General features: G+C 41.5%; 1 protein-coding gene across 6 annotated transcripts in view; it reads left to right on the top strand.

Annotated features, from left to right (window-relative positions):
* Window positions 1-24,956, top strand: part of adgrb3 (adhesion G protein-coupled receptor B3) — a 111,261-nt gene that overhangs the window by 55,113 nt on the left and 31,192 nt on the right. For 5 of the 6 annotated variants that reach the window (XM_047335191.1, XM_047335189.1, XM_047335190.1 and 2 more), the window contains 10 exons: window positions 1,483-1,647; window positions 2,004-2,105; window positions 7,498-7,604; window positions 8,589-8,783; window positions 10,680-10,748; window positions 13,564-13,672; window positions 18,317-18,463; window positions 19,384-19,459; window positions 21,024-21,126; window positions 21,700-21,743. In XM_047335191.1, the coding sequence (XP_047191147.1) occupies window positions 1,483-1,647; window positions 2,004-2,105; window positions 7,498-7,604; window positions 8,589-8,783; window positions 10,680-10,748; window positions 13,564-13,672; window positions 18,317-18,463; window positions 19,384-19,459; window positions 21,024-21,126; window positions 21,700-21,743 (1,117 nt within the window). The remainder of the gene's footprint in view (window positions 1-1,482; window positions 1,648-2,003; window positions 2,106-7,497; window positions 7,605-8,588; window positions 8,784-10,679; window positions 10,749-13,563; window positions 13,673-18,316; window positions 18,464-19,383; window positions 19,460-21,023; window positions 21,127-21,699; window positions 21,744-24,956) is intronic. The other variant, XM_035605487.2, reaches the window with a different exon arrangement.

Below are 24,956 nucleotides of genomic sequence, written 5' to 3'. Positions count from 1 at the left end.
TCACAGAGCTCTTTCTCCCTTTGTGCTGCACACCGAGAAGCCGTGTAGCAAGAATCAAATCCATGTTCTGAGAAATCAAAAATAATGTTTTAGACCATGCTCTATCAATTGGATTTGTAAAATCCAGTTAGATATAGTGTATGTCTTTCACAAAATGCAGGGTTGGCTGTCTTAACTGTCTGTCAACACTGTAGATATATTACAGGCTCAAAGACGTCAGCTTAGTGGCCTCCATCAGGCTTCGAATTGTCTGATAATTTGAAGGGCCTGAACACTCGCATAATCTCCTGATGCAATTTTCACTGTAGCAGTGTAAAACTGCAGTTTTGTTTTTTTTGGTATTTCACTTGTATGTATGAAAGTCAATGGGAATGTTGCGTAACCAGCCATCCAACCTTATGCTCTCACGGGCCACTAAAACAGCAGTAAATGCTAGTGAATACTTCTTTTTTCATTTTCAAGTGTGATATTGAAGAAGGAGATGATCCAGTTTGCCGCACCGCGAGGGGGGCGCGTCGTGCAATTTATTTGTTTAATTAGGGCCAACCTGTTTAGCAATTCTCATTTGTTTCCAAGGTGAGAGATCAAATATTAGATGAGACAACACAGTGTCAGCCATCATGTAAAGTGAGTATGAGGTGTATGACTTCTAAAGGCGTCGCCTTGGTTTGTGGAATAAAAAAATTAGTCCAAGGTAAACCGATAATTTTTTGTAGAAATAGTCAATTACTGGTCATCTTGGAGTAATTGAGAATGCAAAAGAGCAACTGGGACATAAAAAATTTTAAAAAAGCATTTTACAACATATCACAATAAAGGCCTTTGAATCAATGTTATGTATTAGAAATCTCTCCAGCACTGCCTGGCACAGTGAGTTCTTTGAAACACTATGTTTGTCTGAGGAATCAGCTGCTCTGATGAGGGGCAGCAGCTTCAGTATCTAGAGTTCTGGGGATAGAGAAAACAGTGGTTTCTTCTTTTTTTTTGTGGAAGCTAACCTGACAGAGGTTAGTTGTAGGACAAGAAACAGCCTTGCACATGTGAAGCAAGGGGTAAGTGGAAGTTCAACTGAGAGTAGAGTGTGTGTTTCCTGCACGGAGTGCTGCACCTCTCTGTTCAGACAAGGGCATGTGATTTACTGCATTGCTGAAGGGGCGCATCTGTTTTTTTTGTCTAATGCACAATTTAACAGTGTTCATTACAAGGGCATAAAACATGCGGCCTGTTTTGGAAACTTCAGCATAAATTAGTTTTAATATTGGCAAAGTGAGGCAAATAATCACCACTCACAGAGCGGCCTCTGTTGCCATAAAACAATTTTTTTTCCTGATTATAAAAAGGATCCTTGTTCATTTCTGAAATATTATTAAGAAACATACTGAATGGATAGCAATATAAATAAATACAATCATGTCAATGACATGAGCCAAATTTTGAGTGTCTGAGATGATCTGTCGCTTACTGAGGATGATTCTGTTTCAGCTAATGGCCAGTGGAATCCTTGGGGTCCGTGGAGCGGCTGCTCCAAGTCGTGCGATGGCGGGTGGCAGCGGCGAGCCCGGGTGTGTCAGGGGGCAGCAGTGACGGGACATCAGTGTGACGGCACCGGAGAGGAAGTCCGAAAGTGCAGTGACCAACGCTGCCCAGGTGAGCCAAAGGATAATAAGACATTAACCTGAGTGGCCGCAGGGAAGCCAATTGAAGTGCGGCGAGATAATTATCTCTGTGGAGTGAATGAGACGTCTCACAAGAGCATTTAAAACAGAATGTGAAGATGAGACGCAGGTATGGGTTGAATGAGCGTGGATGTACTCTAACAAACAAAGAAAATACTGAGTAATGCAAGTATGATTACAGCTTAATGTACAAAAATCTGTTCATGCTCATATTCACCAACACTGTACAGCTTTGATTTATACACCTTCCATGTGATGTGAGGGAGTTGTTGCATCGTGTTGTGAATGCAGACGAAGCTCTTGACATAGTATCACTGTGCTCTTCAGCACCGTATGAGATCTGTCCCGAGGACTACGCAGTGTCAATGGTGTGGAGACGGACGCCTTCAGGAGAACTGGCCTTCAACAGATGCCCACCCAACGCCACAGGTGAGCAATATCTTCAGTGGATCTTTTTCTCATCACTTGCTTGATTTCTAAATGTTAAATTGTAAACTGACAGGTCTCGAAAAAGTCGTTCTATGTTATGATTACCTGTCTTTTCTCATCTCAAGACTCGCCCTCTAGGTGAAAATTAAAAGGAGTAGTCCTCTCATAAAAAATGATGGAATATATTTTAATAGGTATGACATTGATTCTGGCTTTTTGGAAACCAAAATGTCTATTTGATTGATGGACTTAGATTTGAATTATTTCATGGCTTTGAATCATACCAGTGTCATGGTGTTTACATGTTAATAATCAATATGATAATATGAGCAATAGAAAGCTCTTCCTCAGTGTAAAGAAATGAACTAGCCTTTTGTTTTACTTGCCGAATCTCTGCATGGTACCAAAAACCCACTACACCACATCTGAGGAGGAAGCACACATCCCCCTCATCCCATTTCCACACAAATGTGATGAGCTGTATTCGAAAACTCACGGACACACCTGTCAGTGTACAGCTCGTGTACTGGATGGAAGAAAAAAAATAACCTAAGAAGAGGCAACTCAAATTCAGTGAGCATTGTCAAAGAAAAGCACGGCGAGGTCTGTTTTCAGACATTAAGCATAAGCTCCAATATGTGCACGGAGGGAAGAGCATTCGAGCAAAGGGATGCGAGCTCTCTAACAGGGCAAGACTAACACTCGGCTTCTTGAAAAGAAGGGAGAGGAAAGAGGAGAGACAATGAAAGGGGGATGCAACCAATGATAATGCTGCTGCGATTGCAGGTTATCTTGTGCGTGGTTGAATAATCGGTCGTGATGTTGGCTGTTAAAGTCACATGTTCATTTCGCACGGTAAGCCGCTGTAAAGCTCGAAACAGTCTGATTGACATTTCTCCCACAACCATAAAATGGGTAACTGGTAAATTAGGTGCAGCCGCAAACACACCGTCATTCACAGATGGCTTACCTGCGGCAAAGTTATGGAGAGGAAGATTTACTAGTATGACATTAGCTTTCCGGCTTGACATTAGTTTTATGGCTAATAACTGTTCAGCACTACAAAGCTATTTCAAGCTCGCAGTAGGGACTTTTTTTGGTATTTTTTTTTTCTTCCTCTCTTTTTGACGCTGTTGGAAATTAACACCTTTACTGATTAAGAATTTAATTTACACTGAGAAGTGTCTTCAGGTCACTTAGTGAGAGAGAGACACTTGGCTCCTTTATGCAGCCAGACTAATTATGTTTCTTTACTGAGAAGTATCACATTCATTAATTACATTAATTATGAACAAAGATGAAATTAAAAGTGATCTTGTGAACCGTAGAAAACCAATTGATTTATTTATTCTTATATGTTGATGAATATGGATCCTGTTACACCTTCTGTCTATGTTCTTTTCACACAATGCTGTCAATCAACACATTCCGACATTATATAATAAATCAGACCTGACCTCGTTTTGTTTGTCATTGTTGGACAATTTGCCCAAAGTAACAAAATGGCGGGGCTATATCAGTTAATTGAGAACCAGGACCTTTAATGCCTGAACGGTATCATGATAAAAGGGTAAAATAACAGTCTTATTTTAATGTTTTAACTACAGCAGATCCCCCTGTCAGAGATTATACTGACCGCTACAAAAAAAGACCACGGTGGACAAAATCAGGTCGGGTCAAGTTTATTTCTAAAGCCATTAATCACAGGCCCAGTGTCAGCAGGTTTCCCAAAGCCCACATTATGAATTTATAAATGAAAACAACCCCTCCCAACCTTTTTACCTGTAATTAGATTATGCTCAGGAAAGTGGTAACAACACTGAAGCCATCCACGTGCACCCTTGACCCAAACCCAACCTCCTTTTTTCATAAGATGTGTTTAATTCATCGTCCGAGGAGGTCGCTAAAATTGTTAATCATTCAAAGCAAAAAGCCCAAAATGTCCCGCACAGCAATTCTGAGACTGCAATTGTGAAGCGTGTTTTAGAAAAGGATAACCTTGATCACTGAATAGACCAATTTTCCATTTTTAAGTAAACTGAAGAAAGAAAAAAAACAATTTTACTAACTCCAACACTAAGCTGGAAATGTTTGTCAGTCTGATGAATCACCACAGCGAGACAGCCCTTGTAAAAGCAGTCAATGACATCTAGATGCCAATAAACCTTCAGTGTTGTTCGATCTTAATGCTGCTTTCGACACGGTTGATCATTAAATTCTTCTGCAAAGACTGAGGGGTTCACATTGGGCTGTCAGGAGTGAGTTTTTAGTTTAATTTGATAATAACGTCTCCAAAACCCTCGGAATTTTGAATTCGTCTTATTTTCGCCCAAGTGCACTTTGAACTGAACCAACCCACGTGAAAGGTGCGACACAAAAATAAATAAGACCAAATTTGACAGATTGATTTATAGATTTAACTCACAAAAAACATCAAAGAGGAAAATGTGAATAGAAATCAAACCCCTCACGTTCAGACCTCTTGCCCTCTTTGACAGGTCAGAAATGTGATGGCCGCTGCGAGCGGGTAAACAAAGAGGAATTATTGATCAGTGAAAGCAGCATAACAAAATGTGCGACACGAACGCAGTGAGACTGGTTTGGTGAAGTGTCCGAATGTGTTAGGGGCATCAGTGCCTACTCAGCTGTAGTCACTGGCGTCATCAAGGTCCTCCCAGAAACAGCACCCGGTGCAGGGTCATCCGCGCTGCCTCGGTCTTCACGGATGACAACCGCCGCCAGAGGCGAGAACGGGGGGAAATTCGAGAGGATACATGCGCACAGCAGATGAATTTGTTCACTTTGTATCACTCGAACAAAGGCTCATACATTGGTAAACATGTAACATACACTTACAGCAACCTTTTGCAGTCAGCTGTCCCCGAGGTGACCTCTCAGCACTGTGCGGGGCTAAAGCAAAACACGGCAATAGAAGGAATGCAAGACAAATGCCGTTTTATAAAGTAGATCAGTGAATTCCTTTTTTTGTACAGTTTTGCACAGAATAATTCCATCTCTCCCACTCTTTTTTCTTTTTTTATTATTGCATATTGTTAAAAAAAAAAACACTAAATAACCAACAGGTTTTTACTTGTACCTTTGAAAAACAGGTTTTGCATGTCAAAGCTCCATCACTGGTAAGATTCTGAATTATCAACCTAAGTTTGTGTCACCCAGTTGAAAGAGGGAGCAATTAAAGCAACAGCACCACAAGCTATTAGACAAACACGTTAATACAGAGGAAAATGATCCTGTGCTCTCTAACAAACACTGCGTCAGCCTTTCATCTTGGGGAGGATTGTTTGGATAAAAGTGCTCCTCCAATGGCGGCGGAGTTAAGGACACCGTAAACCTGCACAGAGACGGTTTAATGCCTCTGTGGAGCGCGGCATTGGTTTTGATCAAGCACATATAGGCATCCTACTCTACACACATCGCCGATGATGTGAGGGCAGATGACGGATTAGTGCAAAATCACATTGAAAGTTTTGTGTTTCCATCCCTGACCCGGTTGGATCCCACTATTGACACAGGTCAAAGCAAAGAGGAAGCAGATTCTGAATAACTGATTTTTTTTTACATATATATTTAGACTTAAGAGAAACACAAAACTAGATGAAATGAAAAGTGGATTTTTGAAAATGGACACCTACATCTATTGAATTCACAAAACATGATGAATAGGAGATTGGATGGGGTTGTAACCTCCCTCCAATGAGTGTAGGTAAAGCTTTATTTACGGTTGCTCATTCCCTCCTCAGTAATTCATACCCCACTGAGCAACCAAGAAGTGCCTATGGAGAGGTTTTTATTATGAAATGGCAACAAGTACGGTATTAATTTTTGATCGATACAGCTAATAAACTACATTTGTTTCCCTAAAAATCCTGAATTTTCTCGTGTAAACAAAAAAAGGGAGGGGAAAAATTTGCGCTGGTCAACGCATTTCAAATTAAAATGATTTTGGCCTTGGGCAATTTGTGACGTCCAAGTACTGCTGAATTCACATTAAAATTGCATCATACAGTATAATACTAAAATGAAACCAGACCACGGGTCCTTTAAGGGCCAAATGACTAAAACCTTCTTTTTTTTCCCAGTGATTCTGTAGCTGTTGAATTAAACTCATCTTTCAAGTCAATACACAAACAGGATTGGTATCTTTCATTAGTTCAAAGCAGTTCTTGGACATAGGCTCTTCTCGCTGCTTTGTCTTTTTGCCACTTCCCATTTGAAGCACACCGTCTCTCTTGGTTTACAGTGACCTTTAAAAATGTCGGAGGCAGAAAACTGAATTGAATTCCTAATAAGCCATCATAAAATAAACTTTTTACCACATTTTTTTTTTTTAAGGGCAGGAAAGATGATCGAAATAAAAATGTGAAAATATTCTTTTGAGTGCAGATGTCCTTAACAAAAGGGGTGTGCATTATATGAAGGTAAATGAAACCTCCCAGGTGAAGCAAGCTCGGAGGAAGACGAATGCTCGGCGCAGCGTAAAACAGTGGGCCTCTCCTGTTGCCCTCTGGGTTTGTCTCATGGTGCTGCATGGACGCTCCTGGCATATATGCACTCATGGCTTTAAGTGAATATCACCAGGTAGTAGAGGTGGAGAGGGTGGGCGTAGGAGGTGTGGTTTTGATCGCTCTCTGTCTCCGTGTGTGTGTGTGTGTTAGTGTGTAGAAGAGAGCGAGAGCGAGGCAGCGAACAAGACGTAGCGATGAGTTTATGTGAAGCACATATGCCAGGGGAAATGTTTTGTGCTGTGGGAGTTTTTCCTTTGGATGTCAAGCACCTGTGTTGGAGCGGCGGGTTGATGTGTGAAGTGCACTCCAGCAGGTCGACAGCAGGGAAGAGATGTTGGACGCCGACGTAGGAAGTGTACGGGGATTGTGTATGGATATTGGGTGGGTTTTGCTATTTCGGGATCACTGTTTAAATGCCTGACAGCTATCGCAGCCGAGCACTTGAGTGAGCCGCAGTAACTTGTATCAATGCAGCACATACGGTGTATTAAAAGCCCGTGTCTGTTGCTTATATAGTATAAAAGCAATTCTGGATAATACTGCAGCACTTCCCTTCCAGCATCCTCTCTCTCCCTCTCACTATAGGGCAATATCACATTTTGACGATGACTGATGGGCAACAGAAAGTCTCATGAAAATAATTAATATTTCTGTCTTGCTTTTTTTGTCCTTCCGCTCCTCCTGTATCAACTCCCCACAACCTCACCACTTCCATCTGCTTTTCTTTGGGCTCTCCTTTGGTCTTAATCCCACCCCACCCTCCGACTCGACACTCTCTCCATGCCTGCATCCTCATCTCCCCTCTCATCCCTCCCTCACCCCGTCTCCTTTTCCAAATCTGTCACTGTCTCCCTTCTCCTCTGCAGGCACCACGAGTCGACGCTGCTCTTTGGATCACCGTGGTATGGCCTTCTGGGAGCAGCCCAGCTATGCTCGATGCATAACAAACGAATTCAGATACTTGCAGCAATCAGTAGGTGCAAAGTCAGCTTCCTCTTACTGCCTCTGTTTCCAATGCATCATAAACTACCTCCCGCGTGTCCAACCCCCCCCCACCGGTTTCATCACACAAAGATTAACCACTTTCGATAGTGGAGCAAATTACAACACTGATTTTGCCATTTTTCTATTCGCAATGAATGGTCACAGTCTGGTCATTTAAACCGTTTGATTTAGTGTTCTTCTGGCATCTTCTCATCTGTGTGCAATCTCCGATACCAAATGAGTAGAAGAAGCAAATAGCAATTATTGTTGATACTGTAAGAAGCATATCGGACTTGTTGTACTTTTGTTTGTAAGCATCAAATGAAGTGTTATTCCTATAACACACACAATGCATTTTAAATAGCATCTGCTACAATAAATTGCTATATTTTCGTTCATTCAGAACAAGCATTGTACCATAAAGGAGATAGATAGAGAGACGATATTTTAATACAGTTTTTAAAAAAAATTGTACATTTGCTTTAGTGTGTGAGCGCGCTTATCTGGGAAACACGGTGGCACCTCTATTAGAATAGGCAATCTTGATAACCCTCCATCACTGTGAAGAACGGAATAATTCAGAACAGCTGAGATAGCACATATATGGCACTGCACCTGTGAACGTGTATTTATGCACATAAACCCGCGTGCAATGATGTGAAATGTCATTTTACTGTGCAATTTCTGCCTAAATGCGAGTCTTCTGCTCCAGTTCACTCTTTTATTCAGACTGCTTCATTTCCAAACATCCGTGAGGCAGAATACATTCCGGCCCGGCTTAGATATACATGTCACAGGGAGGGCCTTAGAGAGAAGGGTCTTTCTTCCTGATTTTCTTCACTCCGTTTACTCCAAATGTGAAGCTTAGTGGGTTTCTTGCAAAAAAAAAGAGAGAGAGAGAGAGCGAGAGAGAGAAAAAGAAACCTGCTGAGGACACCGATGGCTCAAGTTTTGTGTTCTCCTGTTTTTGGAGGTTCAGGGGCACCTCGCGAAGGGCCAGAGGATGCTGGCAGGGGATGGGATGTCCCAGGTCACGAAGAACCTTCTGGACCTCACCCAGAGGAGGAACTTCTACGCTGGTGACCTGCTGTCTTCTGTGGAGATCCTTCGCAATGTGACGGAGACCTTCAAGAGGGCCAGCTATGAGCCGTCATCCGATGATGTGCAAGTGAGTGGACGTTTGGTTTGATTTCAACATAGACGTGGATCTTTCTATGTATTCATAGGGGCTTTCTATTTTGACAAAATGATCAACTGTATAATGCGAATGTTAAGTCTGAAACAGCACAAAAGGCTGGAAAAACGCATCCCATGCCTCTATTGTATCAAGCCATCTCATCCTAGACTGCTTCATCTCATGTTGGAGTTGGCTGCCGTCTTGATCCTCTCTATGTCAATAGGATGATGGAGATTATAGCTAAAGCACCACCCCCATCGCCAATAAGATCATTTATGTCCTCAGAGCTGTGTCATTTTGAAAGACAACACTCCAAGGCATATTTGTGCAAGTATGCTGCCCTTTTTGTGTCTGTATGTGCGTGCGTGTATTCCTTGCCATGTGTGTGGTTCATGCTGTTCCTTTAGAGTCGGCTAAATGGGAATCCATGTGATGGTAACAAAGGATTAAATATTTGTATGGGTGTTAATGAAAAAACCCTAATTCTCCATTATGGTTCTTATGGGAATTTCTAATCTTGCTTTGTTACTGTATCAAGCTTATTCTGTTTGCCGTTTTCTGCACAGAGATGTGAGTAATAGTACACATCAGCCATTTTCTGTATGGAAGTAAAACTGATTTCTGCTTTTAATAACGTGAAAGTTCTGTTGGTTGAATTTAAATCCTAACAGGCCTTTTAGGTATATTGAAAATGAAAAGAAAAAAAAACATATTGTTTGGTGTTATAAAGATATCCTGGTTCGAAGGAGAGGGGAAGAATTTTCAACTAAAATAACAAAAACTAGGTATTCTACAGTGATATCAAGTTCGGTGATGCCAAACACACCACTCTTTGAGCTTCGACGTATTTTGAATGTGATGGGACTTAATTGGCATACACAGCTTGTTCTTCAGGTTAGGATGGAGATAATTAATTCACCAAAAATGTTCAACTCACTTAATTACACACTTCTGAAGCTCAGTGATATTTGGACCACAAAATGTCAGGGATGTTCTTTTCGTTCAGTTTCCTGCTGGTGTTCTGCACATTTACGGGGATGTAAAGGTGCACGGTCTGCTGCTAATATTCTGCAGGAATAAAAGCCAAATGTGCCGGCCACGGCTGGACAACCCCGGGCCCCATTCAGCCATTTCTCCACCTTAGGAAATCTATGAGATGAGGAGAGCATCCTGTCTCTGGTTATTATGAGAGCTCGATAGTGTGTGTGGGCAGACAGGAGAGCAGTCAGCCAGCCAGCCAGCCCACCCCCTCCACGTGTCTCTGCGCTAATGCAGTGTTAAAGTGGGCACATTACCACCAGAGGGAGCATAAGCATTCAAGTAGAAAACAAGATAGCCTGTGTCAAGAGAGAGAGCCACTCCCTCAGGCACATTGTAGACCAGACGTAATAACAAGGCTAAAGATCAGACAGGGGTCCTATTACTACTGCAGGCATGCACCCCAAGCAGCCCCCGTTTTCTGCTGCTGGAAAAAGACAATCCACACAGCTGCTCAAACATTCCCTTTCATCTTCTTCTCTTTTTTTTTCCTTCTCCCGATTGCAGCGTGTGCTTCTCTCCTCTAGCACTAAGTGTTTGCTGCATGCTGCAAAAGGGTTCAAGGTGTATTTTGAGCTGAAACGCACATTCCATCTTTCCTCTAATCATTCACCATCGCGGTCGCAGCGGCAAATTTCCTGTTGCTGGTGCGCCCTGCGGGGGAACGTCATTATTCCCCGACAGGAATCGCTGATTTCCTGCGATCAGAAATGTCAGTAAATCATCCATAAAAGTAATCTCTGAGTGCACAGTGTTTATGTCTCGGGGTTTAAAAAAGCATCTTGCTGCAGTGCCTGTAGTACTTGTGTGTGGGCGCGTTATGTATTTTCCCTTTCATCGTCTCCACAGAACTTCTTTCAAATCATCAGCAACCTCTTGGAGGAGGAAAATAAGGAGAAATGGGAAGATGCACAGAAGGTAAGCATCTCGCAGTGGGCATGGTAAATAATTCAGGTTTCTGCATGAATGAGTGCTGTGTGCCTCAAAAAAACATCTTTAAGCTCGTTTGCAGTTGCTCCATCTGAACAGCAGAGATTACAGAGAACCAGGTTGATTTTGATATCATGTTTTACCTACACGTATCATTGTTAAAGGTCATTTAGTGGGAGTGACATCTGTTGGAAAGCCAGTTCCTTAGACCTCCACTTGGTGGCAGCAGCAGTGCCACAGTCACTGTCCAAGCATCACCACTGCAGGACTCATTTCCTCCAGCAGACTCATTGTTTTCACCCAGCTCATACAAATCATGACAACCAGCTCGATAAAGTCCATTAATTAAGATGAATTATATCATAAGGACAAACAGTTGAGGCATTTTATTGCCTGCACCACAACAGCTGAGAGTCTTATTGCTTATTCCCTGTATGTCTTTCTCTGACATTGTGAGCAGCTCCATCATATCGAAGAGCAGAACGATGAAAAAAAACATGGTCCCAGTATTCAGTACAAATGTAGGGGCGACAGAAGGCAGCACCGCAGTTATGTACTGTAGATCAAAATCGGAGTGCAGAAGAGTACATTTTCTCGACGGTGTGGTTATCCGTGGAGATTGGCTTCTGGCTGCGTCCCCCATTGGACACATTTCTCAGCCCGAGAGGTGGCAACTCTCGTTTTCCAGACTGACACTGGTGTCCGAGACAACCTGAGTCCCGGAATCATGCACATCCAGACTCTGACAGAGATACCATCTGTGATGACGGCAAGTCAGCAGAGGGCATCTGCTCTGTTGTCGCCTCTGCTGCTACATTGACTTAAAATTAGGTATCACCTGCACTGACACAAGACCTGAGTCTTGAAATCAATCACATTTCCTTTTTTTTTGTCGTCGTCTCTCCATGTCTGACTTGTGCTAAGATGGTAAGGGAGACGCGGGGCGGTTCAAACTCTGCCAACAGTGCCAGTCCCGGCTGTCTCTGTCTCTACAGGCAGTAATTAGGTGTTTACTCAATGCAGCCTCCGTTTGGCAGGTCCCAAAGACAGGTTGTCGGTGAGAGGAGCCCACAAACGAGCGGTTTCATCCGCGAGAACACGTCAGAGATCGACGCAGACGGACGAGAGAAAAAATATAAAAATGGAAGATACTATGTCCATGATTGAACACCCAGAAGAGCTAGTTGACGTTGGTAATTATTTCTGTAGTTATTAATGTGCCTTTCTAAGGAGTGCTGCTTCACTTCTGGCACCCCACTTAGTGGACCCCGGCGAAGCAATGTCGTCTTATTTCACCAGAAGACGCTTGGACTTCACAGTTCTCTTCTTTCTTTTTTTCCTCTCTCACTTGCAGGCTTTTCTTGCATTAATGAGCGCTCTGTGCCGAGTTTCCTCGGCACCCACACGCTGCGTGTATGTGGACATTCAAAAACGCTTGGATGAAACAGCTCACTATGAGGTTTTACTGGCTGCAGAGTTGGCTCTGTGCAGAGGGATCACTATATATTCACCTCCTGTCACTGTTACCATGGCAAGGAAAGGAAGAGCTCTGTCTACACAACCTCCACTGCAGCCATTTCCCTCCGCTGCCTTCACATCTCTGTGGTTGCCATGGAGACCAGCAGAATGAGCATGACTGCACTGTGCGTCAGACATGCCGGAAGGGGCGACGTGATGTGCTTTTCTCTCCCACTATGGCTTTCACTCTGCTGTGTCAGAGGCTCTCAACTTCAGTAGCACGGATCTGCTTGCCCCGGCTTTGCAGCACATGTAGAGGCATGTGCGAATACGCGGAGGTCAAGGTGTCACCGAGGAGAGGAATACCTGCTCCAGGTGTTTGTTGAATATCAAGCGCTGAGTGAGGTGTTGATTGCTAAATGCCACTCAAAGGCTTTTCTAATTGCCTGACATTATCATTGTGTGCCAACACATTTGGTTGAGTCCTGCAATAATGTTTATGTAACATGCCACATTTTTCTGACAGACATTATGAAATACATTACAGCATTGTTCTTTCTAGCTGTTAGTTTGTGAACATATCGAATGTGTCTGTTTTTTTTTCTTTTTTTAACAATATCCACTCAATGTTGGAAAAAAATGTTGCCCAGTAAATCAAAGCCCCTTGTTAGATCTGAGTCATCACCATGAGACTGGCAGCGAGGACAGCGGCCCAGTTGTTCTGAAGGTCAGTTATTGGATTAGTGTGCCTTCGGTTTATTGACCTGGAGGAGAGAGCTGACGGACCAGCAGTGTCGCTGGTCGAGCCGTGGAGCTGTCCGTGGTGCTGAATTCCTGCCTCGGCATTCTCTCACTGAGCACTGATGCCCACAAAGCAGCAGATGAGCACAGGCGATCACTCTTGACTTGGCAGAGCCTTTTAAAAGAGAAGCCAACAAGCTACAGTGTCTGTTAAATATATAACTTTAAGATGATCATCATTATTTTTATTTTTTTTTGATTATAGAATTATGTGGACAAAAAAAATATCCCTATTCCATTTTTTTTATTTATTAATTATGGCTTCAGTTTTTATTCAGCTATCAAAAGTAGGTAAATAAACAATATTTAATTTCTGGTTTTCATGTTCTTTACAACTTGTTTTAACAATAGAATTTCTACTTTTATCCATGGTTTGTTTTGAATAAGTTTGCATGCTATTTTGTTTGCTTTCTTTTCCTGGTTTCATTTCATGCTCCACACTTCTGGCCCTCCGGTGATACCCTCCGACTGCTGCGTTGGTGAAGCCATGCAGGCAATGTTGAAATTGAAAGTGTCTTTTTGTGTTTTCATTTATCTTGTTCAGATCTACCCGGGAGCTGTGGAGCTCATGCAGGTCATAGAGGAATTCATTCACATCGTTGGATTGGGCATGAAGGATTTCCACAATGCCTATTTGATGACCGGGAACTTGGGTAAGACTAAGCCCACTTTTGCTCCCTGACCTTGTTTTACCATTTATTTCTGCCTGACATGGACACACAATCCCTGTGCTCTGCTCACTCCTTGTGTCAATTTTCCCCACTATCATTAATGTAGGATAAATGGCGCGTGGCGAGGGGGAGTCAAATTACAGCAAGTCAATAATGTAAATTAAAACTAAGATTGTGGTATTAATGTGCAAAATTCCTATGAAAACACTTAACACCCTATCCAGTATTAAAAGCATGCAGTGTAAGAACCCCATATACGAGCTCTTATTATGCAGAGTCAAATGAAGTCACTTTTCTTTAGATAGCACATTTACAAACCACAGAAAATGACCCAACAATCGTACGAAACAGTAGATTTCGAGAATAAAGATGTGATACTACAATAATAAAAGCGATATATTACAAGAAAAAAATCACATTATGAGAAAGAATGCCAAATATTGCATAATTATAGGAGAAAAAAGTAATTATTACAAGAATGAAGTTGGAATTTTAACAATACATAAATAATTTTATGAGAAAAGGTCATATTACGAGAATTAAACATAATTTTACGCTACATGTCATCACATGATCAGCCAGTAAAATGAGGAGCGTGGAGTATTATTTTATTAAAGGTTTCAAAAATACTTCATGTCCATTCTAAAGAAATATTTTTTATTTCCATTTTTCTTGAAATATTAGATCTTTTTTTTCATTTGCAACTTTATTCTTGTTATGTTGCAACATTATGTTTCAAAATCTCTGATTTTTTGTTTCTCTTGAAAGGCCCTAATACTAATACTTGCGAGATTAACAGCTATGGGAAAAAATCTAGTCAGTGTCTTGAAAGAAGGAGATTAAATTGGAAGCGAAATTTCAAGTTATTTTTTGAAGCTGTAATGGGCCTGCACACACTTTTCCCGCACCACTGATTGTGGTCCAGATTATATAAGTCTCTGGGTAAGAGTCTTTGAGCAATATTTCTCCTCCGTAATGTTCTCATGGGTTCTTTTAGCTTCTGTCGCGCAGCCTCTTGGATGATCTGAGGTCTCAGTGACATTGCATTCCTTACTAGGCTGTAAATGGTGTCTTACTGGAATGGGATAATAGAACTGCAGTCTTGATTTATTCATGCGAGTGAATGTGAGCATGTACAGCTGTGCTTGTAGGCAATTCCTCTGACGGAGTGAGGCTTCTTCCATGCATTCTTTACAATAGCAAACATTTGACCCACTTCTAGCGAGCCTTGAACTCAGTTGCTCTTTATTGTTTATGATTTGCATAATGATTAATACTGTAGGTAGCCCCCAGGAAAAAGCATAGCAAACATGCTGCGATGAATGCACCCATCAAACTGCCATTATGAAACAATGTGAGAGGCAAATTAACTAATGGACACTTGGAAATAAGGCTTGAATGCATTTCACAATGCAGAGCATTAATGACTTCCCTTCACAGACATTAGAATATTTACTCCCTCCAGTTTGGCTTAATGGTGGTCGTCCAATCTCTCTGCCGCTGCCTCCACTTTATGCTCAAAAAAAGCATTCACACATGACCCCTGCTTTATGGACTATATGGAATCTGTTCTGTGAAACTGACTCTAAATTGTCAGTTATGTGTTCAAGCTTGATCCGTACAAAATTCTTTGCAACGCAGTGCATTTTGCATAGTCAAACCTGACTAGGAAAGACTTGACTCTAGTTGTATTAATCCGACGCTCAATTCTGTGGAACTATGGATTAAACTGTGTCCATCCATTAGGCGTGATACAGCAGAAAATTGTTAGCTAAACATGGGGCAGTGATGCAACTCAACAGTGTGTCCTTCGTAAAGAAAGCTCTAATGGCTCCTTCTTGAATTACGTTACTGGAGTTATTGCATGTTCTATTTTCATTTTTTGCAAAAACATATTTTACTTAAAGAAACATAAAAACTTAACACAGTGCACCAACATCTTGTCACAAATGGATGTGATTACCCTAATGAGGATATAATAAGAAAAGTCCAACTCTGTTGCTATTTAAGCCTCCAGGGAAACCAGAATGCATTAACAACTCTGACATATTTTGTATGTATAGATGTCAAACACTTGCAGACACACTTTAACGGGTTGAATTGTTCACTCATTCACTCTGTTTTATTATATGGCTATATAATAGAAAGTGCATGTGACCATCAAAGGCATTAAGGCCATCTGTCCTCTTGCCTCATAAAGCTCTCAAGGTGTGTAACTGAAAGTCTTCCTTATTATTTCATGCACCCTCTTAATTACTTTAAGCTGCTTAAAGACTTAGAACTTGTTTTAAAGCAGACAGGTTCTGTTACTCAAGACTAATTCAGAATAGTCAAAATTGACACATCCTAGGACACCACAAAAAAGTACCCCATCGCCAATCTGAATGTGTATTGAGAGGGTTTCTTTTTCTTCATTAGCTCACAGAAAAAAAATAACTGATAATGACTGAACATAGATTCTACACAGTTTCTTTTTGCCATGAGAAAGATTTAGAGTTCATGTAATGTTTATACATTAAGTGATCTGGAGAAAAAAAAATTGTTTCGGAATGACCACAATATTTTCCATCAATTTTTTAAGGAAATAATTCTTGAAGGACAGCATCATTATCATTTTGGCGTTACAAGAACTGAGGCAGGCAGACTTCTCAAGAAGATTTGGGGGAAATCCTAGCACAGGGGCCGAGGGGTTATTCGGCTTTTGAGCAGTTATTTGAAGATGTTGCAGTAATGAGCTGCCTCCGGCTAGAATCATCCAGAAGCTCACTTGCTGCTGGTGGAAAATATGAAGGTCTTGTAAGGAGAAAGGACTGTGTGTTTTATATTTATCATGTATTACATTTTCTAAGTACAGGTACAAAATTAAAAAGTTGTATTTTTGGTTTTATTTCTCACATTGTATTGTGTATTTGGAAAATGAGTCATATACCAACAGTCACATGACTAAGAAATAAATTGCAGTGTTTTCAGTGAAATCTTTTTACCCCTGGACGCAGCACAGTCTTTAGTCATCAGCCAAACAGTCATTTCAGCTCATACCACAGGGCCGTGTGGCGTGGCTCTTTTGATTAAAGGAATGGAAAGTCTTCTGGATCCATCGGTCGAATCCAAGTGGACAGCATCTGGCTGAGTAAGATATTGCTGCATCATTTCGTCACTAATTTATGGCAGCCTCTTGACACCTAGATAAATACTGGCTGTCACCAGTGCATCGTCCTCTGTCCTCCTACTTTTAGTCAAATAACCTTGATTGCAAAAGGCTGAGCACTCCAGCAACTTATTCTCTCGCCTCGCAAGCAAACACTTGGAGGACAAAGTGAAGCCTGGGACATGTTAGAAATTAAATTAAACACCACTTTGAAGGTGGAACACATCATTCACTTTTGACATTTTTTTCTCCTGGATGTCTATTGTGAGCCCACACTTCATGGTCGAGAGGATATTTTGACATTAATAGTGATTAATTCTAATCACACACAAATGAGCTGCAAACGCTTATTGATTTATTTTTTGTGCAAAATGTTTATTGTCTCTGACTTTGACGGGCGGCTTAATGCTGAATCTCTCTTTTACACATCCAGATGTAGTAACCATTGCTATAATTCCTTCACTGAGGCGGTCTACAGAAGCATCACTATTCAAAACGATTGCTTTATTTATGCCTTCTCGTCCCATCAGGCAAGTGCAAAGCCCCATTTACCTGCAGCATTACCCGAACCCTGAAAGATAGTCTTCCCTGCACCCTGTTGTGTTTCACAGTGTGCCTTGTGACTAAAGCTAACAACACACACACACACACACACGCGCGCGCGCGCACATGCATAAGCCACTGCTGCTCCCAACATCTGGTGCTGTGAACAGGCCTCTGTGGCGCTGGGCGATTTCATGCCCACAGCTGGATCATCCCAGACACACCAGACACACCTTCACCGTCACAGATTTCACTCAAACGTGGAGATTCTCCAAGTGTCAAAATACATTACTGACAGAGCCCAAGGAACAATGGAGCTTTTGCATCAATGGTAGGATTAGCCTCAGATGCCTCTCTCTGAAGCAGCACCTGACTGGGACCGGATGTGATACCGGGTAGAGAACAGAGAAGCTGTATCCTCCCCTTGTAATGCAGAGGGCGTTTCAGTTGATCCTGGGTATCCTGGGATGTCGTTGTGCCGACTGGCCTTTCATTGCACCTCAGCAGGGAGGTGAGGAACGGAAACGGTGATTGAGGAGATTACCATTCTACAAGTTGTCATGTGCCAGGGGTATCTTTGATTTTCCTTGTGGTAAATGTGTAAATGGATGCATAATACCAGACTAGATGGATAAATGAACACAATTTTGTTTAAGTTTACAGTCAAGACACAAATATTAAAGGGCAATATATATATTTTAATCATTTTTTAAGTGAGCTTTGACATGGAGATACAAAAAAGAAACTTTATAATTCACATGTGAACTGTGGCCTAAAATAGAAAAACTCCTCCTGTGAAGGATAATTTTTTCATTACAGCCTTTTGGGATGTATGCAGGGTGATTCTCAGTGAGACAATCTACTAATGCATAACTACTCCAAAGTATATTGATCATCCATATTTCTTCATTACTTTGTTTGTTTGAAATCTGCAGTGGCCAGCATCCAGAGACTTCCAGCAGTGTCTGTAATGACTGACATCAACTTCCCCATGAAGGGTCGTAAAGGAATGGTTGACTGGGCCAGGAATTCTGAAGATAAAGTGGTCATCCCAAAGGGCCTTTTTGTTTCCCAGTCAGCAGGTATGTGATGGAATATATTTCACACAGACAGCCAGACACATCTTTCTTCAGCACTCTGTGTTGTCTTATTTGTCGTGTGATATACATGTAAAGTTTTCTTCTTTTTAAAGTCAACAGTAACATTTCTAGAGTCTGCAGAGGGAAGATGTTGCGGAAATGTGAGATGAATGCATAGCAAATACACGATGATGGATTCAGGGGCCACTGCTGAGCAACGGAAAATGAATATCTTGACATCGCAGCAAACCCCAAATGATTTTTGTTGAATTGCTTTGTCTGAAAACTGAAAAACAATATGACTTTCCACAGACACATTGATCTTCGAAATATATTCTCAGAACACCTTATGCTATACAACCCCTTGTTTTGGGGAAGTGAAATAATGGAACAAGCCTCTGAACAAAGCCGGTTTGCTTGCCTAAGCTTATCCAATCGACTCAGCATTTTTAGCATCCTTTCAAACGGTGCCAGTTGCCACAGTATATTGCAATCCGGAGCCAGACAATTTGGTTAATTGGTGTAATCAGTCTTATCCGCAATTTATCAAAGATAACAAAACAAGGGATTGATTAGAAATCTGTGCCACGTGCCCTAATCTGAGCCACTCTCATTTGGACAGTGTAAGAGTCAACAAAGTCTTTTGCAAAAAGCTGCAAAAAGTACTTTTTGTCTCCTCCCCAAAAAGAATTTCCTAAAGTGTCTTTGGCAGATACTGTTTTGGACATACAAATTAGGAGGTTTACATAAGCCAAGTGATGCTCTTAATTACGACTGCCATAAAATTAAAAAAAAACCTGTCATGTTATTGGAATTGAAAACATTATAGTATTAAATATGTACAGAATGAATTTTTTATATATATATAACAAAATCTGGCAACAAGATCCACTTGTATAAAAATGTTCACTTTTCTCCTTTAGATATGGAAGGATCCCCAGTCTTCATTTTGGGAACAGTTCTTTACAAAACTCTTGGACTCATGCTGCCTTCACCAAAGTAAGAGCAGCACATTTCCATATCTGGTTTGCTAGCAAAAAACTTATGAAACAGATTTAATCTTTTGGACGCAGCAGGTGTCCATTTTTATATGGAGTAGATCAAGTTTAAAAACAGGCAATGCCCAGCGTGTTTCCTTCATTTGTTCATGAAATGAAAAGTTTCACACAGGAAGAAAGAGAAAGTCTAATTTCTGTGCTGCTACTGTTATAGGCTCTATTCTAAGATGTCATTCTATTTGACATCACTTCAAACATATGAGTCATCACTGCTAACGATGCATTTAGTGTCAAACTCAAATGAGGGTTTTTGTGTCGATAACACAACTAGTTAACTGTCTCTTAAGTGAAACATGGAATATGTAGAGAATTAAAGTTGACTTTAGTGACTGGAAAAAAGCAGTGGGACGTCCCAGACCACCACCGCGTGTCAGACCACAATCAACAGGTCCCTGTCACAAACATCCCAAGGACAGATCGGATATTCCAGGACCGGCCAGCCCATCAATCATAGGCGGAGCAGCAGCAGCTCATAATGAGACACCGAGGCGCACTCTCTCTAGATTAGCTGGAGGATAAATTGATCATCCGTTTGCCAGATTTTAAGATTGTGATGTTTCAAATAAGAAAAGTGAATGTCAAAAGTGTCTTGGTGCACTTAAGAGTGGAGAACTAAGGAACTCCCCTGTTTGCTCCATTGATTTCTATTTTAGAATAAACCCAGAAAACTGACTGACTTATAGCATACAAAAAAAGCGAGCGGCGCTGGTAGGACAACGGGCTGCTGCAGTTTCACCTCCACTTCCTTTGTGTGGTTGACAGTTTTCTTCCTAGTGGGAAGTCCTCATGGATTTATGCTTCTAATAAAAATAATAATCTGTCAATCACACAATAGCTGGAGATGTGTGTTGTTTTTTTTAACAGGACTATAAAGGCAGATTTTAAAAGCGTAGGATACAAAAAAAAAAACATCTTGAAGTTCAGGCAAGCCTTTTTTAAACACCTTGCAAATCCTATATAGCAGCTTGTGTGATATATGGGTTAGAGCTCAACATAAGCTGCACTAGAGGAAAAAAAAGCCATAGACTAGTACTCTGCTAGTTTAGAAATTAATTTGAAGAACTTGAACTTGCAAGTTCTTCCCTGCCCAATAATTAGATTAGTGGGCAGGGAAGAACTTTAAATTCAAAATATGTGCACAAAATCTTCTCAGACGCCAAATCAGGTTTTAATACCGGAGTTCCTTATAGACTAGATCCCACATAAGTCTTAATCTAATCCCTAAGTGTTAATGCTGCTTCACAGAGCAGAAAATGAGTCTTGAGGTGTTTGAAGTACCATCAGGGTTAAGGCTATGAACACTGGGAATGTTGTATGGTGTTCATCCCTATATCCATAAAATGAATGTAGCATTTATAGGGATGTACAACAGGCCGAGAAAGTTAAGCTTATATATCAAAGAGGAGCCTCTGCTTTAGCACATTGTTTCAGAATGAGGAATGTTGATTAGATGAAGAAATTAAGATTGGTTTTCTAATTTTTTGTGGGGCCTCTGTTTGACTCAGGAACCACACAGTTGTGAACTCAAAGGTCATCGCTGTGACTGTGAGACCTGAGCCCAAGGTCACCGAGTCCCACCTGGAGGTTGAACTGGCTCACCTGGCAAACGTAAGCACCACAGTCATTCTGTCCTTCTAATCACACTAACAGTGGTCTTCATACAGATCAGCAAATAAAGATGAAGAATTTTTTTTTCGTTTTTTTACAAATGAATATTGCATTTTACCTGATTAGAAAAAAGCTTCCCTCTCTATTTGCTGCATAAAGATTTTTTTTGGGTGGGGTTAGGATTATCAGTTGACTGAATGTGCTATGAGAGTGACCACCGCACACACAGCACTCCTATCAGCCAGTACATGATGATGGTTAATTGGCTCGATAATTAATTTGCAAGTTAGATAATTATGAGGACAATCCCATTTATGATCCAGACCTTGTTATTCATCAGGGATATAAAGTGCATGTACTGTAAGTCTGAACGGGTCAACAAACGGGCATGTGTGTGTGTGATAGCGTTGGTGAAATACACACTCCAATTTATGGTTTCTATGTGGACCATGAAACACATTTCCAAAAGATCTACATAGAAGGTCAAATATGCAGTTCAGTTAAAATGATGCTGTTGATAATGTTGATCAATTGTCATCATAATTTACCTTTTTTTTATTTCTTGTCTTCCAGGGAACAATGCACCCTTACTGTGCCCTGTGGGACAGCAGCATCATGTAAGTGGGCATGCTCTTTCTATTTTAACTTTCAGTTACTCTATTAAGTATCAAGGTAATAGTTTTGTTACCATATTACTCATTTGTTTTGGAACTTCTCTGTTATACCTCTGGAATTCAGTTGATATGCACCCTCCTTTTATGTTCATAAATCAGAATACGCATTTCTACTATGCATGTCCTGTCCAAAGAAGTGGGTAACTCAATTATTTTACATGAAACCCTTATCATTAGGTGGACAAAATAACAGAACTTCCCTATGAAATAACACAGCCCTCTTCAAAAGCCGGGATATACAAAGGATACTGTGTGGTGTTTGTGTTTTGCTGAGACTATCGCAAGTGTTGATTAAAACTTGGGGTCACTCGGTTTGTCTTTGAGTCAGTGTCAGTGAAGGGCCACAGATGCAGTGTTCCTGAGTCCAGCCTTTGCTGTCACGATTTCGTCAGGATAAAGATGAGTCATAGCTTCAGTGTACTGTACATCACAATTATAGGGGCATTTGTGCAAGTGGACTGTACTGTACAGCATGTTGAATCAAACAGGAATTATTAATATGCGTTGGCTTCAACAAGGCATCTGATAATTACAGAATTTTCAACAGATTTTGTCGATAAGACCGATCGCAGCTCACAAACAGGTCAGGAAAGTGCAACAGCAAAAGCAAACACCACACAACAATAACATTAGCTATAAAGATAGGTAAATACCCATACACAACGCCAACATTTTAGGTATCACCAGCACACTCTGCCCTCTGCATACTTCCACTGCACACATGCATCGTTTCCTGTGAGTCCTGCGCGTCACGCACTGGAATGTGGAAGGAAACGTTTGGTGTCAGGCGACATTGTTGAATGTGGTCCTCTCAGCTCTTGGTTTAATGCTTGTCAGAACCTGTATTGTAAAATGCTATGTGCTGTTTATAACTTCAAGATCAATCTGGTATTCAAACGTGGTAGATTAGTACTGCACTTTTTCCTAAAACAGGAATGATGACACCTTATGCTGTGTAGCTTGTTACAACACAACACTGCCTTTAGAAACTAATTATAGTCCATTTTGCTCAGACTTATTTGTGGATTTATGGCTTTAGCAACAGCTTACTTTGAAAAAGCACTTGAATCCTGCATGGTTGTCCTCTGCCTTTGTATTTGAGGGCAAGCGGTCTATTTTTGAACAGCAAAGATACAACTGGGACAACTCCGCTCTATTCTCCGTCTGACTTTCACAAACCAAGTATTTAATATCAGCATTTTTCTGCTTTACTCTAAGTCATTACAATCAGAGCACCGCTGAACGACTCCGTGGCATGATTATCCCGTTCATTTCAAACAGTTGGCTCATCCTATTACAGAATAGCAGTCACTCTCAGGACTCATTGAGGGGGTGATGCACCATCTGTCAGCCATGTTGGCTCAAACCGAATGAGAGTGCTCACTATAACAATTAGCAGAATGAAAATGTTGTTCGCAGGTGGAGAACTGTGTCCTTTGTGTTTCCTGTTGCACTGACTCGTTGTGGTCCGGATACATGGCATGAGAATACTGAGCTGAACACCCGAGGCAGCGGATGTCGACCTGTAAGGCTGAGACAGATGCTACACCTGAGTCTCTGCTGCTTTCACCACAGGGCCGTCATAAATATTATGTGACAACACAAGGAAGGACTGCTATGATTTGTCTGTTTATGTTAGCAACTGAAAGGTTTTAATGTGGAGTCAAATAAGGGCTATCGATACTTGATGCTCTCAAATAATGTCACAGCCTGTAGTTGTATATCACCCTTTGTGTGCATGTGAGAATGGCACATAGTTTTGCAATTCAAATATATGTTGTGCATGTTTTGTACAAATATAATTTAAAAGTAGATATTTAGTGTATTCACAGCTGTAGCGCAGAATTATTTTCAACAAGGAGATTTTCACGACGTCTGACAGAGGGAGCTTGTGACATTAAAGTCACAAGCTACAAGCTTGAATTTTGACCCTTCACGAAGCCCACTCACTCCATTCCAACTTTCACACGGGATCTTGTACACACCTTTTGCAGGTGGAGGTGAATTGGTGAGAGCTAGGAAAATATGGAATTTCTGGATTTGTCTACAGTTACCATGTCAGGTGCATGACTCTGACTGTAGGGTGCAGAGGCCCAGTGAACTTGTTGAAGAGCTAAACTGTTACTGTGAGCTTTAACTCCCATGCATGACACAAAACTATAGCCCATATCTTAAACCATAAATCACATTATAACTTACTTACTTACTTAATTGCTTACACACAGAAGCGACAGCTAGTGGACCGCGAGGAAATATTTGCTGAATTAAAACAAAAAGTGTATTGGATTAAAAATCGCGCACTGCCCCTTTAACATGAATAACCGTGCGAACACAGTGGATTGAAAGATTTGCCTAACAACCCAAATATAATCAAATAAAAGTATAAAAATAAAATCACCCTGGGTTTTTGTGACTCTGTACAAATAGCATTTACAAAGTGAAAACAAAAAAGAAAACATAACCCTCTTTAAAAGACAAATGAGTTGTGGAAAAGTTTTCATAACAACACACGAGTTACCAACCCTGATCTGATCAACTTCATGTCGGCGCGGTGTTGGAGCTCATTTGTGCACCTCAGGTGGACAACTGTGTCTGTACTCACTTGTTCCATGGCAGTGGCAGAGAGTTGGTCGTGACAGCCGGTCCGAGCCCTCTTGACCCGCGGTCAGCTGGGGGTCCTGAGGCTGGCTCCATGCGCAGCCAGCTCCGAGCACCTGTACTGCGGCGGCAGGTGTGTCAGGTGTCCGACGCTCGGCGGTCTTCTCCGGGTCCCGCGACAGCCACAGCTGGGTGGCTGACAACAGTCCACACGTGGCCTGGTTTGCCGCCAGTGTTTACGCTTATGTAGCAGCGTTACCGACTGGAAACTCTCCAAACGCGGCTCACTCTCCCGTTTTGGGTGGAGCACAACACACCCACTCGACTTGGGTGGAATGCGGTCACTCCGCGGGGCTTAATGAACTTACAGACCGCGCGACACATCGCACAACGGTTCACTCGCGACTCACTCGTTACGTTCGTTCTGTTTTCGTTCTCTCGGTCTAGTCCCACCCCTCTTAGAACCTGATAGGTTACCCAACCCGTTCAACTGGACACTGATTGGCCGATGACAACAAATTGACACCTGGTAACCAGAGCCGTCTGATGAGAGTCGCG

This window comes from Scophthalmus maximus, chromosome 10 (genome assembly GCF_022379125.1).
Source record: "Scophthalmus maximus strain ysfricsl-2021 chromosome 10, ASM2237912v1, whole genome shotgun sequence".
In the NCBI taxonomy this organism is placed as follows: Eukaryota; Metazoa; Chordata; class Actinopteri; order Pleuronectiformes; family Scophthalmidae; genus Scophthalmus; species Scophthalmus maximus.
This window is presented reverse-complemented; position numbering and strand designations above follow the sequence as displayed.